Source organism: Sceloporus undulatus, chromosome 1, assembly GCF_019175285.1.
Source record: "Sceloporus undulatus isolate JIND9_A2432 ecotype Alabama chromosome 1, SceUnd_v1.1, whole genome shotgun sequence".
Lineage (NCBI taxonomy): Eukaryota > Metazoa > Chordata > Lepidosauria > Squamata > Phrynosomatidae > Sceloporus > Sceloporus undulatus.
In genome coordinates, this window is record NC_056522.1 from 115,939,044 (window position 1) to 115,953,166 (window position 14,123).

The window sequence follows — 14,123 nt, forward strand, 5'->3', positions numbered from 1 at the left end:
GGAGCAGTAATAGAAAAGGCCCTCTGGGAGACAGATGTTAGCCTAGATTTTTTTGGCTGTAATAGATTTCTTCCAGAGGACCTTAGTGTGTGGGACGGACAATAGGGAAGAAGGCGTTCCCTCAAGTACTCTGGGCCCAAGCCATGTAGGGCTTTAAAGGTAATCACCAACACCTTGTACTTTGCCCAGAAACTAATAGGCAGCCAGTGCAGGGACCGGTGTTATATGGTCATTCCTAGAAGTTCCCGTGATCAATCTGGCTGCCATATTTTGTACCAACTGAAGTTTCCGAACTTGGCACAAGGGTAGCCCCAAGTAGAGCGCATTACAGAAGTCCAATTGAGAGGTCACCAGTGCATGTACTACTGTTTCCAGGTCCCTCGGCTCCAGGAAGGGGCACAGTTTAGCACTGCCATAAGTAGGGAACAACTTGAAAGCAAACAACATCACAACACACGCGTATAATGCCTCTTTGGAACTGGCTGAATTATTTGTCACAGTTACTTCTGTGCAGCAACATCAAACTACAGTTCCCAGAATTGTTCTTAAAAAATTCTAAAATTCAGCTTTCCTCAAGATAATTTTGTCTTGAGATCTAATCCCTTTTTGAATTTGCAGAATTCTTTTCTGCAGTGATTTTTTTGTAGCAGGGAATACCATGTTTCAGCTGTCCTAAAGTGAGGTGATGGCATTGGCTCTTTAGGAAATTTCATTTGAGGCTATTCCAATCTAACTAACTTATTCTTTGCAAAACAGTGGGTCTTTTTCTTAAGAATAAGAATATAGTTTATTTTAATAATAGGTGGATAAAAATATTCAGGCTGAATAAGCAATATGCATTCAACCCAAGCAACATCATACACAAGTTAAATCATTCAAGATGAATATGAATTTGCATTTTTTGTCTATTGGCATTTGTGGAAGTGGTGATATTGAAGACCCCATACACTATAGACTACATTGTAGGATATACAAACCCCCTAGAGATAAGTTCCTGAAGAGAAGTCCTAGAATTAGTAGGTAACCAAAATGATCTGATAAAAATCACTTACCGTACTTATTGTCTAATACAGCAAAGTCTGTAATGCTTAATACTGCCAGATTCGCTGCAAAAGCAGCTCAGGGCTATTCAGACTGCCCCAAAGGGGCGGCCTGCAGCCACTCCTTTTCTGGCCAGATTGGGGCTGCAGCAACCTCATGCTGCGGCCCGGATCTGACCTCTGGAGGGCGCAAAAAGCGGCTCCTTTTTGCACCCTTCAAATGGTGCCATAGCTGTGGTAGTGCAGCTGTATGGTGCCCCTTCAGCACTGAATCATCTGGATGCAGTGCCAGAGGTGCGCCATGATGCCACGTGCGATTGGCGCATGGCATCATGACACCCTGAGGTTGGAGTCAGGGTGTTCAGCATCAGGACACTGTGTCTTGACTCTGCCCACAGGCCAGCACACAGTACATGTCTGTACAGGGCCTTAGTTTAGATTTTGAGGATAATGGCCTGCGTGGGAATCTGTGATAAATATATTTATATTAATTTGGATGGATTATGTAACATTGTCATGTGCTTAGTGTGAAACATTTTTGTAATTTTCATTAAACATTTGTTGTTTTATATCTTTTGGAGCAAACAGTGATGGTAAAAGCTTACAAGGTTTTAATCAGTTTTTGTAAGATGGTAATTTTATGGCTATAACCTGTATTTGGTTGTCACAAATAAACTGTACCTTTATTTTATTAATAAGTGGATAAAAATATTTGTGGTGAATAAGCAATATACAGTCAATCCAAGCAACATTGTACACAAGTTAAATCATTAAAGATGAATATGTACTCTTTTAGTTGCAACTGTTTCACCGTCTCTGGGGGCAGGAGCAGTTTCAGATTATTATCTTTTTACTGGAATCTTCTTAACTTTTCAAAGATATAACTAGACTTAAATCTATGAAACTTCTTGCTGCCAACTCTTCTTATCTTTTGTTTTTAAGGTACAGATTGGACTTTCCTTCCTACATTTGCTCCCACCCTTCTGGCAACCATCTGCACCCGCTGCTATTCTAGCCCCTCTCTCCTGGCTTCTGCCACAAAAGATGCACTGACTAAATAGACAACGAGCCCCTAAACACACCAAAGGAGTTCTTTTTCTCTACACTGCCAATTCCCAGATCACTCTGTTGATCTGTTTTTCAGGTGGTAACCCATAGTAGCTATATTGTGTTCCCATGTCTAGTTATAATGGTGAGATGCTTTTTATCTAACTCATCCTTACCATGTATGTGCCTTCAAAGCAGCTATTTAGTGACCACATGAGTTTCATAGGGTTTTCTTAGGCAAGGAGTACTCAGAGGTGGGTTTGCCAGATTTTTCCTCTCAAATATAGCCTACGGCTAGGGATGCCATATCCCGGCAGCCCCCGGGACAAATCTGCTTTTGGGGGCCCCCTCCCGGTCCCAGTCCGGTTTGGCCCCCAGCCCCCGCTTCGGTGCCCGCATGGCGCTAACCCACCTTCCTCTGTCTCCCCGCGCGGCCGCGCCACCCACCTCCTCCTCCTCTTCCTCTGTTCCAGGCCGCGCGGAGGAAGCAAAGGAGGAGGCGGTGTGCTTGTTGTGTGCGGCCGCGTGGCCTGAAACGGAGGAGGAGGTGGGTGGCGCAGCCGCGTGGGGGAGGGTGGGAGGGAGGTGGAGGGGGGGGGAGGGGGGCGCGCACTCGCAGGAGGCGCACCTCCTCCTCCTCCTCCTCCTCCATTCCAGGCCGCGCCAAGCGGAGGAGGACGCAGAGGTGCCTGCCTGGCTTGGTGCTCCCCACCCGCGCACGCGCGCCAAGGCAGCAGGCAGGCAGCCACACACCGCCTCCTCCGCCTCGCACGCCTCCGTGCTGGGCACTTCCTTGGGCCCGGGAGGCGGAGGCAGAGGAGGAGGCTGAGGCGGAGGTGGGTGGCTGCATGCCTGCTGCCTTGGCGCACGCGTGGGCGGGGAGCGTCAAGCCAGGCAGGGTTGTCTGCCTTCTCCTCTGCTTCCGCCTGCCGGGCCCAAGGCAAGCACCTAGCGCAGTTGCGCGTGAGGCGGGTGGCTGCCTGCCTTCTGCCTTGGCGCGCGGACGGGGGGAGTGCGCCAAGGCAGCCACCCACCTCCTCCTCCGCTTGGGCCTGGGAGGCAGAAGAGGAGGAGGGAGGAAGGAGGAAGGGAGGAAGGGGGAGGAAGGAGGAGGAGGGAGGAAGGAGAGAGGAGGAGGAAGGAAGGAGGAAAGAGAAGGAGGAAGAAGAGGAGGAGGAGGAAGAGGATAGTGATGATGATGAAATGAGCCAGCTTCTGAGGCACGACCAATGTAAGTTGCTCTGATTTTTACAAACTCATGTGCAGTGGAAAAAAAACCAAAGTCCCTTGACCAAGTACACACTTCTGAGAAGTACAGTTGAATCCGAGGGCAAACCCACTTCTTGTTAAATCACCTTGACATATTCAGTGTGAAACCCAAAGAGTTTGGTTATGGAATAAGCCTCTGAAATATGCAAGAGATTGCCATGTTAAGTAAAGCCATGTTCAATGCCCAAATGTGCTGTTTGGAATGGGGGGAGGGGGGTGGCCAGAGAGGGAAAGTACATTTCTGTCATCTGACTAGGAATAATGCCCAAATGTCCTCCATTTTGATCATGCCTAAGAAACATGAATTTATATTAACATTTTTTTAAAAACCATCAATTTTTTCCATGTGTCCTCCATTTTTAAAAAAATGTGCCCTTAATTTGAAAATTTTGTCCTACATTTGTCCTGGTTTGGAGGTCCAGACTTATGGCAACCCTACCTATGGCACCCTGCCTTCGTTGGCAATCTCTCACCCAAGTACAGTACTAAGCAGGGCTGACCCTGCTCAGCTTCAAGATCAGACCAGATCTGGTGCCTTTAGGGTATTTAGGCCGCATCCTTACCAGGCGCTTGTGTGTGTTGGGTGCCTTAAAGTTGTTTCCGACTTCCTATCATGGGGGTTGATTTGGCAAGGTTTATTAAGAGGAGGTTTACCTTTGCCTCCCTCTGAGGCTGAGAGAGCGTGACTTGCCCAAGGTCACCCAGTGGGTTTCACAGCTGGGCTGGGACTCGAACCCTGGTCTCCAGCATCAGTACTCAAACCACTATGCCACACTGTCATAAGACTTTATCAGAATTGTTACGTTGCCAACATGGGCTGGCCCCAGGATTTGGGTAGGACTGAAGAAGGTTTATAAAGCATGGTGCTGAGGCACTTAAAAGTGGTGTCAAACTGTGGCTATTTCCACAGTGTAGATGCACCATAGATTAACTGAAATCAATACTTTGATTTGATAGCCTGATGGGAAAGAAAGGTCAGCCCACCTCTTCCTCTGATGCCCCTCATGCCTCTGTTCCCTCTGTACAATTAATTGGTCACAGCCACAAGTGAACATCGCACATACATCTGTCTCTGTGAAAGGCCTCAGGCTTTTACAGTATTAAGGGCTTATTTTGGCATTTTGCTCAGCCAGGCTAAACATTGTTCCCTCTTTTTGTGTGTGTGTGTGTGTGTGTGTGTGGAAGAAAGCCATTTCCTTCTGTTGTTGTTTTAAATTACTTTTATTTCTTTTGCTCTGTAAGAGTGACAAGTGACAATTCCCATTCACAAACAGAGACTGTGAAACATAACGCGGAAGTCCCCAGTCGCCGGCGTTGTCAGTTTACACTTTTCCTGAGTCTATGGCTTTCTTTGGGGGGGAGGGGGCCCTTCTCCTCTCGCTCCTCACAGAAACGAAACAGAAAGTCAGAGTTCTTCTCTCCAGCTGGAGGGGGCGGGGAAAGGGGCGGGGCGTGGCGAAGAAGAGAAGCGGCCTTGGACTCGCCGGGGGGCGTGGCTGGGTAGGAAGGGATACGTCACTGGCCTTCCAAAGGGCTCGCGCAATCGCCCTCTCACGAGCGCCGGCGCGCGCACTCAACCGGCAAAAACCAGCAGCGGAAGGAGCGGAACGCGCCTGCGCAAAGGAGAGGGAACCCGGAAGCGGCTCGGTCTCAAATAGTGAGCGGCTCTGCCTCTGGGTCCAGCGTGGCTGCTGCGCTCTCAGGAAGAGGAAGCGGAGCAGGAGGAGTGAGGCAGCCCCCTTGCGAGCAGGTGAAGCCCAGGGATTTCAGGGGGGCTCAGGGTCCCAGAGGAGGAGCAGGCAGGCAGGCAGGCAGGCAGGCACCCGGAATGGAGGACGGCCAGGGGGAAATGTAGGACGCGACGCAAGAGAAGCTGGGAGCACTCCTAGAAGTCCATTTGATAGGCTCCGTTTACACCTGGATCGCTGTATTATATGTATATACACACACACACGTGTATACAGTAGATGGTTATTGTCTTACATATGTACATATTATACATGTGTGCATACACAAACAGTTGATTATTGTATTACATAAGTACACATTATATATGGACACACACACTACACACAGTGGATGGTTATTGTATTACATATGTATATTATATATGTACATATATACACACACACAGTAGTGTCTCTCTGGTCCTAAACACACTGCAGAAAAAAATCCAGTTTGCGACCGCTTCAACTGCCTTGGGCTCAGTGCTAGGGAATCCTGGGAATCGTAGTTTATTGTGGCACCAGGGCACTTCGACAGAGAAGGCTAAACGTCTCACTAAACTACCGTGAGACATTTGTGAGACATTTAGCCTTCTCTCTCAGAGAGCTTTGGTGCCACAATAAACTACATTTCCCAGGATTCCCTGGCACTGAGCTCAAGGCAGTTAAAGCGGCCCCAAACTGGATTTTTTTCTGCAGTGTGTTTCGAACCTGTATCTCCTCATGCGGGATTTAAGCCATGAAGTATGGTTTAGGGTTCTGATTTATGGCAACCTTAAGGCGACTCTATCACGAGCTACTCTACCATACTGTTATTTATGATTAGATGCAGGATATGCTTCTCATAGAAGTTCTTCCTTTCTGATCTGGTAGGAAGGAGGTGATCTTTATTGATAGATGTGTGTGTGACACCTAGATCTGGCACTCTTTTCCCAACCTGATCCAACAAGGCTGCCTTGGTTTTAAAACGGTGCTAGTCCCATGGGGTCACCTTGGGCAAGTCACACTCTCTGAGCCCCAGAAGGTGGCAACGGTAAACCTCCTCAAAACCTGCCAAGAAAAGCCCATGGTAGTTTCGCCTGAGGGTCACCAGGAGTCAGAAAAGTCAGAAACGACACGTAACAAAGTCATCAGTGATAGAGTGGATGAGGGCAAACAAATTGGAACTTAATGCAGAGAAGACCAGGGTGACCAGATGTCATAAACACAAGAAAGCACAAGGCAGAACAGAATGTAGGACATCTGAGAAAAATGTACGACGTTACAAAATAAAAGCTAAAAACACTAATATAAATATATATTTGTTTCATATAGTTTACTTTCAGCTGTATTACATATATTGGATTTTATTATGAGCTGAACTTTCATTATGAACTGACTACTTTTTCTGATTAACTTCATTAAAACGCCTTGTAGGCTTCCAATATACATATAGAACTCTGAGGAAGACAAAGACTTAACATTGTATTTTATTAGCAACAAACCCTTGACTGAATCTAAATTTACATTTACGGTTGTCCCTCCACATTTTTGACTTTGGCCTTTGTGGGTTTGGTTATTCACTGATTTTATTAGTATGTTCTTTCTAGGAATATCTAAGGGGCTATACAGACTGCTTCTAAGGAGTGGCGGGTGGCCGCCCCTTTCCTGGCCGGATTGGGGCTACAACAACCTCATGCTCTGGCCCCGATCCAGCCTCTGGAGGTAGCAGAAAGGAGCCACAAAAAGCAGCTGCTTCTTGCACCCTTCAAGGGGGGCCATAGCCACAGTGGCATGGCTCTATGGCGCCCCTTCGGTGTTGCGTCGTTTGGACACAGCACTGTCGAGCAGCGTGTGCCATTATGGCACCATGGGGCGGAGTTAGAGCAAGCATTGTCAGGATGCTGAGCCCTGACTATGCCCACAAAGTGCCTGGCTCTAAAACCTCCAGTGTAACTCTGCGGGCATCTTTAACCAAAAGTTGCACTGAAGGACTTAGAGATTCCTAGAGAGAACACTTCATGAGGCATTTGTAGCTCCTCCAGTGCAATTCTATGGTCAGTGTCTGGCAGTTGCATGGAGGACCTAGATTCCTAGAGAGGTGTTCTTTCAGGGAAAAATACAGTGTTTTTGTTATTTGCGGTTTCTCCCCTAAACCCAGCAAATGTGGAGGGATGAGTGGGGGGGGGGGACCTTTTCAGCTTTTGCATTGTGTCCTAAAGCAGCCCATTGCCTAACACTTTTGCTGTCCTTTCCCCCTCTGGGTGTGAATCTTGTCTGCTGTTGCTCCGGGGGGAGGTTTTTTTTTAGAAGGATCCATCCTTTCTTCCTTTTTGCAGTGAGGACAGGTTGCCAAGTAAAGTAGATGCGTTTCTTGAAGGGGAACAGCAAAAGTGGTTTTACTCAAATGGGCTTCTTGGTCAGGCTCAAAATAGAGGGCATTTTGGAATTTCTCCTAGACAGAACATTGAAATGTGGGGCATGTCCTGCAAAAGGAAGGCATCTGGTCTCACTCTGGTCACAGTGGCAATAGAGTGCATGACTCACCAGGCTGTTCTTGACACCAGAATTGGCTTTCTTCCGTCCTGATCTTGGACAGTTTCCCTTGGAAGTCAATTTCCCCTGAGTTTAATACAGCTTCCTACTGAGGAAGTGAGGGTGCTATATACGTATAAGTCAGAGAATCCTAGATGCATTTTGGATTTTGGAATATTTGTACATACATAATAAACTATCTTGGAGGCCTAAGTCTGAAATTGAAATTTATTAATGTTTCATGTACACCTTATTAGCCTGAAAATAATTTTATACAACATTTTTAATAATTTTGTACATGAAACAAAGTTTGTGTAGGTTGGACCATCAGAAAGCAAAGGGGATACTATCACAGCTATCCATGAACAAAGTTATGATTTGTGGAAGATTTCAGAATTCAGGTCAAGGGAAAACCAGCCTGTATAAATTATGAAGGATCCTGTACAAGGATATAAAGGAAGGATATAAATTAAATAAGCAACTGGCAAATGTGTTAATTCATATCTGATGGCTTCAGTGGGATTTATTTGTTTGATAGGCCAGTTAATTTAAAAGGCTTGGAGCTTTATAGCTGTTGTGGCAGAAGGCCATATTCCTTCTAGTTAGGGTCACATCTCTGTGTTGGAGTCCTCTCCATTCTAATTTGGAAGAAGAACTCATTGATGTTAATGGAGGTTACTCCCAATTGAATCTGCATGCTGTTATGAAGGTGCAAGAACTCTAATGGATGTAATTACAATATACACAAAACAGATAGTCTTAACAGGGGGGGCATGGGGTGAAGGGGGCATGTAGGGGTGGCCTCCATGATTATGCTTTGCCAATGTTTGACTTGCACACTGATGCCCCAGTGCCCTGTACTGTGGGCAATCAAAAGGGTAGCCATGCAGTGGGATGGCATCTTGACAGATATGGGAGGTACTTGGAGTTTACAGAAGGTGTGTTCTTGTGATGGTATGCATGCATGGTGGGGAGACAACAACAAAAAATTACCCAGCAGTGCAGCTTAATGACATGTGATCTGCCCATATGTATTCAATCTGCCTTGGGAGCTGGTTGTGCAGACAGTGGGGTTTCAACTCAGTTTTGGGAAAAACAAAGTTGAGCCGCTTTTCCCTGCCCATCTGCTCCAGCCCTAAGAGAAGGTATTTTCTATAGAACTCAAAACTCAGAGAGTCTCATATGAGAGGTATAGTTTCAGGCAGATGATGAAATTGGTTGATACCTGCAGGGAGCATTTGTCTTCCAATCGAAAGAGACAGTAGTTAACTCTGGGAAACAGACCAACACAGATATTAACATGTCAATCACTTCCTCCCAACCAAAGGTCACACAAGTATATATATCCCACATACTTCCATGCCACTGTCCTCTGAACTCAAGGTTCTTTATACTGCATTGTTTCAGAGGGAACTGTTACATCTGAATACATTTTATCTGTTTGGTTTTTTAAGTGCATCACTTTGGGGGCCCTAGCAGATACTTAAATAAACCTGGTCAATGTGTGTTTTATTGACAAATCTTGTTCATAAAAATGAATGTGTATTCTTATAATGTCCAAATTAAAGATCTGAATTGGCACAGATATAGGACATGGTAGTACAGTACTGAAAATTGTTGACACCCAAGAACTTGACCCTGATGCCTAAGAAATACAGTATAGTGTATTTTTGCCAGTCATTAAAAAAAAATTGAAAGTTTAGACATGAGTTTTGTTCTTATTATTAAAATTATGTAGAAAGGAAGAAGCTAATTAGCCTGCTTTACTAGAGTGCCCTTCATCAAAAGCACGCACAAAGTTTAATTTTGGTTTTGTTGTTCTTTTTAGGAGGTTGCATACTGAAGATGAATGTAGTCTCTCATCATATGGATCGCTGAATGGGAAATAAATGGCCCTTCCTCGTCTAACAGGAGCACTGCGCTCCTTTTCAAATGTCACTAAACAAGATGATTATAGTGAAGAATCTGCTGATTTAACGGTAACATATCAGAATTAAATTTAAATGTTGGAGAAATATTTTAATGTCTTGCTTTATTTAAAATATTCAATAATTTTGTCAACAACAATGTCACAGACTACATTTCTTGCATATTTTCCCTTCCTCCTTTCTTTTTTTACATAGAACTCACATTGGAGAGATTTGTGCTCTGAGAAAGGTTATGGTAGTGCAAATTCCATAATTTGAGAAAACAGTGTAATGAAACACATAATACTTTCCCTCTGGTTTACCGTTGCTGGCCATAGTGGGCATATCTGAAAGTAACATTCTGTGGAATGATTGTAGCCTACCACCTGTGAATGTTTAGCCAGTAACTGTAAAAAATTGGTCCTCTCCTCATAGTTATTACATTATCAATATTCTGTGAACAATATTATCTTCTGCTTCACCACAGATTACTGATATAGATTTGATTATTGGTAGATCAGGTTTTTACTTCATTGCATGCTTTCCTATTGGTCTTATTACTGATTTGGAGGACATGAAGGAATGATGGGTCTTTTATTATCTTTTTTTTTAAATGGATACAGAGATTGAGCTACTAATCTTTGTGGACAAAAACCATGAAAAAATTTAATCAGTAGAAAACACTCTTGAAACAAGAGGCAAAGTAGCATAAATAGTGCTGCAACTTAAAAAAAAAGTCATTGCCAGCCAATCCCATCTTTCTCTTCACAGTAAATTGAAAAGAAACAAATTGGTATCTGGCAATTTGATACTGAGATGCCATCTACGCCTACATCTACCCAAGCACTTCAGGCAGATTCTGATTTCCATCATGTCAGTATAAGCCTAGAGTAACACTTCTGCCTTTACTTTTATTTCAGTTTTTCATCACTGTAACTAGATGAGCAATTTGGCCCTTTCTTCCCATGTCATTTGAAATAGTGCACTTATACAGCTAAATGAACCATTAAAAGAGAATCCATTCTTTGAAACAAGCATCAGCAACAACTAATATAACATAAATTGAAGGAATGTTCTGTACAGCACTTTAATGCATTTTTTCTTAAATAAACTCTTGATGGATGTCAAAAAGGAGTTTCAGTACTAGTTACGCTTAATAATAATCTGGATGTACAGTTCTTCTACTGTAGCTGCCATTGCAATGTCCTTTATTCTTACTGGTATAGAACACAGATAGCAAAGGGAATAAGACGAATGGACTTATACGTTTGTCTGTATTCTTTGACTTATTTCATCCTTGTGAACAATTGAAAGAATTTCAAGAAGGGTCTGTGAGTGGTGGAATGATAAGTGGCATTGTGAAAGAATGTTAAAAAGAGCTCACCATTGGAACATGGACTCAGGGGCAGAGGTGGGTGGGTGGGTGGGTGGGAGACATGATTTGTAAATGATAGGTCAGCTGTGTTTCACTTTCTTCTGAAATAGAAATGGTTTGGGCAGAGAGTGAGATCAGATTGGGAAGAAGTAAGAATATTTCTTGAGACAGCATATTTAAATAGAAGATGACTAACAAATTCTGAAAATTGTTGTATGCAAGGAGTTTAGAGACAGATGGCCATAGGTCAAATTGTAGACAACTCTGTGGCCTGAATCAAGCATTTTAATTATAGAATCAGTATCATGTTTTCAGATACAAGTTGCAGGACTTGATCTTTAAGGAGAGTCCTTGTGTCATGTTACATAACAGAAGGCATTTTACTGATATTTTTGCTTTTTCTGAGTCATTTGCATTACATGGAGGTGGTAGCAACAGTATAAATACCTTGTAATACCTTGTTCTTCCATCTTGTAGGCTGTAGTTCTACATCCACTTCACTTGGGAATAAGTTATATTGCTGTAACTACAGCTTACTTCTGAGTAGGCACATATACAGTTCCTCCAATTTTCTCACTTAGTATTCTTAAAGCTGCCTTCTTTACTATGTCTTGCTGCACACATTTCTGTTAATATCTTGTAAAAGTTAAAGGGCAAAAGTGCATTTTGTTGCAGGGATAAGTGAGCTTAAAGACATTTTCTTGTGTTAGATGTAAACCAGGAACGGGCAGTGTGCAGCCTAGTGGTACATGCCCCTCTTGGCTGTTTTTGTAGATCCTGGAGCCACTGCCAAATAGTGGTGGTGAAATGATAAAGCATGCCATATTTAAATGCTGAAACTAAAGAGCTCCAGGATACATGTTTAAATTTAGAGTAGAGTCATGCTTCCCAAATCCTTTTTTAGTGGCTGTTTTCAGCAACCCCGGAATGGTTTCCCCCACTTCTGAGTGGTGCATGCTGCTGAATTTTATTGTCTCTGATGGGATTCAGTAGTCTGAAATTGGCAACTGGACCCACTAAAGTCTGTGGGTTTATATTCACTTGGCAGAGTATTCCAGGGTGCCCTCAGAATATTCTGGCCCTGAATTCCCTTACCCGCTCTTTTTCGCTATGGGTTTTTCTTGCAGTGAATGACAGGAGGCTGCCTTCCTATACCATCCCCATTCATTGCCTAATGCCACTGCTGAGGTCAGAACGAGGCAACCAGCCATGTTATTTACTCTGGGTACCTGATTCTGACCTCAGCACGACTTGTACCCAAAGGGACAGTGAGTAAAGGCAGCCACCATCATCACTGTGAAGACAGCTGAATACCAGCAACAAAAAGTGAGTTAGTTAAATGTAGGTTAGGGGGAGGAAGTCCTGAATCAGATACGGGTGTCATGAAGACAGTCCACACCTGGTCAGGGGTTTTGCCCTGCATCATGAAAACAGGACACAGCGAGTTTGGGGGTAATTTGTCCATGTAGATAAGCCATATGTCTTTTTTTTTTTTTGAGTAACAAAGACAGATCTGTAGATGGATTTTTAGCTGTCAACTACAAGTAAACATTCTAAACACTGTCTTCTCTCCTCATTGTAACACTTAGTTTTTTTAATCTACTAGATAATGTAACAGGTAAAATTCAGTGTCGTTTTAAAACATGTGTGCCTTCTTTTTGTTGTGCATCTGACTACAATGTTTATCTTCAGGATAAAAGATCCAAGTTACATGAAGATCTATCAAATTCTGGTCTTATCTGGAAGAAATTAATCAACTTTATTGATAAAAATTCAGATAAGGAAAACCAACAGTCTCTACATGGAGATTTAAAGACAATACTACAAGCTGCCAAACAAATAGGTAAGTAGTAAATTAGAATTAGCTTAATAACTGTACAGAGTGGCCCTATGTTGTAAATCAGTTTTGTGTAAAACAAAACAAAAAACTTAATGGTACAGTAGTTGGAAGGAAAAGCACTTCTCATGTTATTAATATTTTTGCAAATACATTTTTATTAAGGTTTGGACAAACTGTGGGAATACTTTTTCTTACTTAGGTTAGAAGACATCACTAAGTTTTGCCAATTGCTAAAAAGCTTTGTAAAAAAATTCAGTATATACATATAATATGGGAAATATTTTTGGACTACTGCCCCCAACATCTCTCATCCAGCATGTTGCCTGTGGAATTCTGTTGTAGTCCACAAATAACTTTTCCAAACTCTGATCATACAGATTTGTATTTATGATCATGAGCTGCATCCTACTGTCACCTTGAATACATTGTGTACATGATGGTGAAAAATCATTCAATATTGGGTTAATAGTCATTTAATAATTGCCAAGTAGATTGATGATTTTTAATGGTAAGTGTGATTTACAAAGATTTAGTTGCTGAAGAAAGTATCATCAAATGTAATAAGCCAAAGTACTAAATGCATTATCTCTATAGTTTTTGTGGGTTTTTCGGGCTATGTGGCCATGTTCTAGAAGAGTTTCTTCCTGACGTTTTGCCAGCATCAGTGGCTGGCATCTTCAGAGAATGCGAACCTGGAAGAGAGTGGGTAGATATATATGGTGTGACCCTGGGTGAGGAGGAGTGATTCCCATGTTAATCTGTGTATTGTTCTGTTGTTGATGGCCTCCTCAGGGTAGGAGGATATGCAAAAATATGTGAAGAACACCAAAACCAGGACTCAGCAAATGCAAATGAGAAACCACTCAGGGTCAGGGGCTTTCCCAGCAAACAGTGATCACCAATTAGCAGAAACTAATGCTCTTTTGCATTGTAGTTTTTTTAAAAAGTTTACTAATGGATTTAATCTATATTTACATAAATGCTATATCCTAATCTAGCTAGTGAATAGTTCAGATAAAAAAGAATCTTTGACCCGGTACAGATCGGCAGCATAGCACGTCCTGGCGACGTGCCAGGGTTGCCTCGTTGCGTCTCTTACAGGTGTCCCGCAACCCTAGCACGTCTTTGTACGTCAAAATGGCAGCGCCCTGTACAGATGGGCGCCGCCATTTTGGTGTGACAAATGTCTAGCGTCCGCATGTCGTGGCACCATAATGACGTCGCCAATGCGCCATTGGCACCTTGCAGCATCATTATGGTGCTGCAAGAAGAACCCGCTTTTGGGGATTCTTTTTGTTCTGCGGGGAAGTCCTGCAGTCTGGAGGCTGCGGCTTCCCTGTAGAGCAAAACCAGGTGCCGGCAGGCCGCCCATTTTGGGCGGTCTGTACTAGGCCTTTATCTCAACAT

The 14,123-nt window shown here is 43.4% G+C and overlaps 1 protein-coding gene across 1 annotated transcript in view; it reads left to right on the top strand.

Annotated features, from left to right (window-relative positions):
• The first annotated feature begins 4,965 nt into the window (after nt 1–4,965).
• The window catches only part of ASCC3 (activating signal cointegrator 1 complex subunit 3), a 349,893-nt gene continuing 340,735 nt past the window's right edge, over nt 4,966–14,123 (top strand). The window contains exons 1-3 of the mRNA XM_042478523.1: nt 4,966–5,106; nt 9,423–9,573; nt 12,569–12,719. Of these exons, the coding sequence (XP_042334457.1) occupies nt 9,484–9,573; nt 12,569–12,719 (241 nt within the window). The 5' untranslated portion in view covers nt 4,966–5,106; nt 9,423–9,483. The remainder of the gene's footprint in view (nt 5,107–9,422; nt 9,574–12,568; nt 12,720–14,123) is intronic.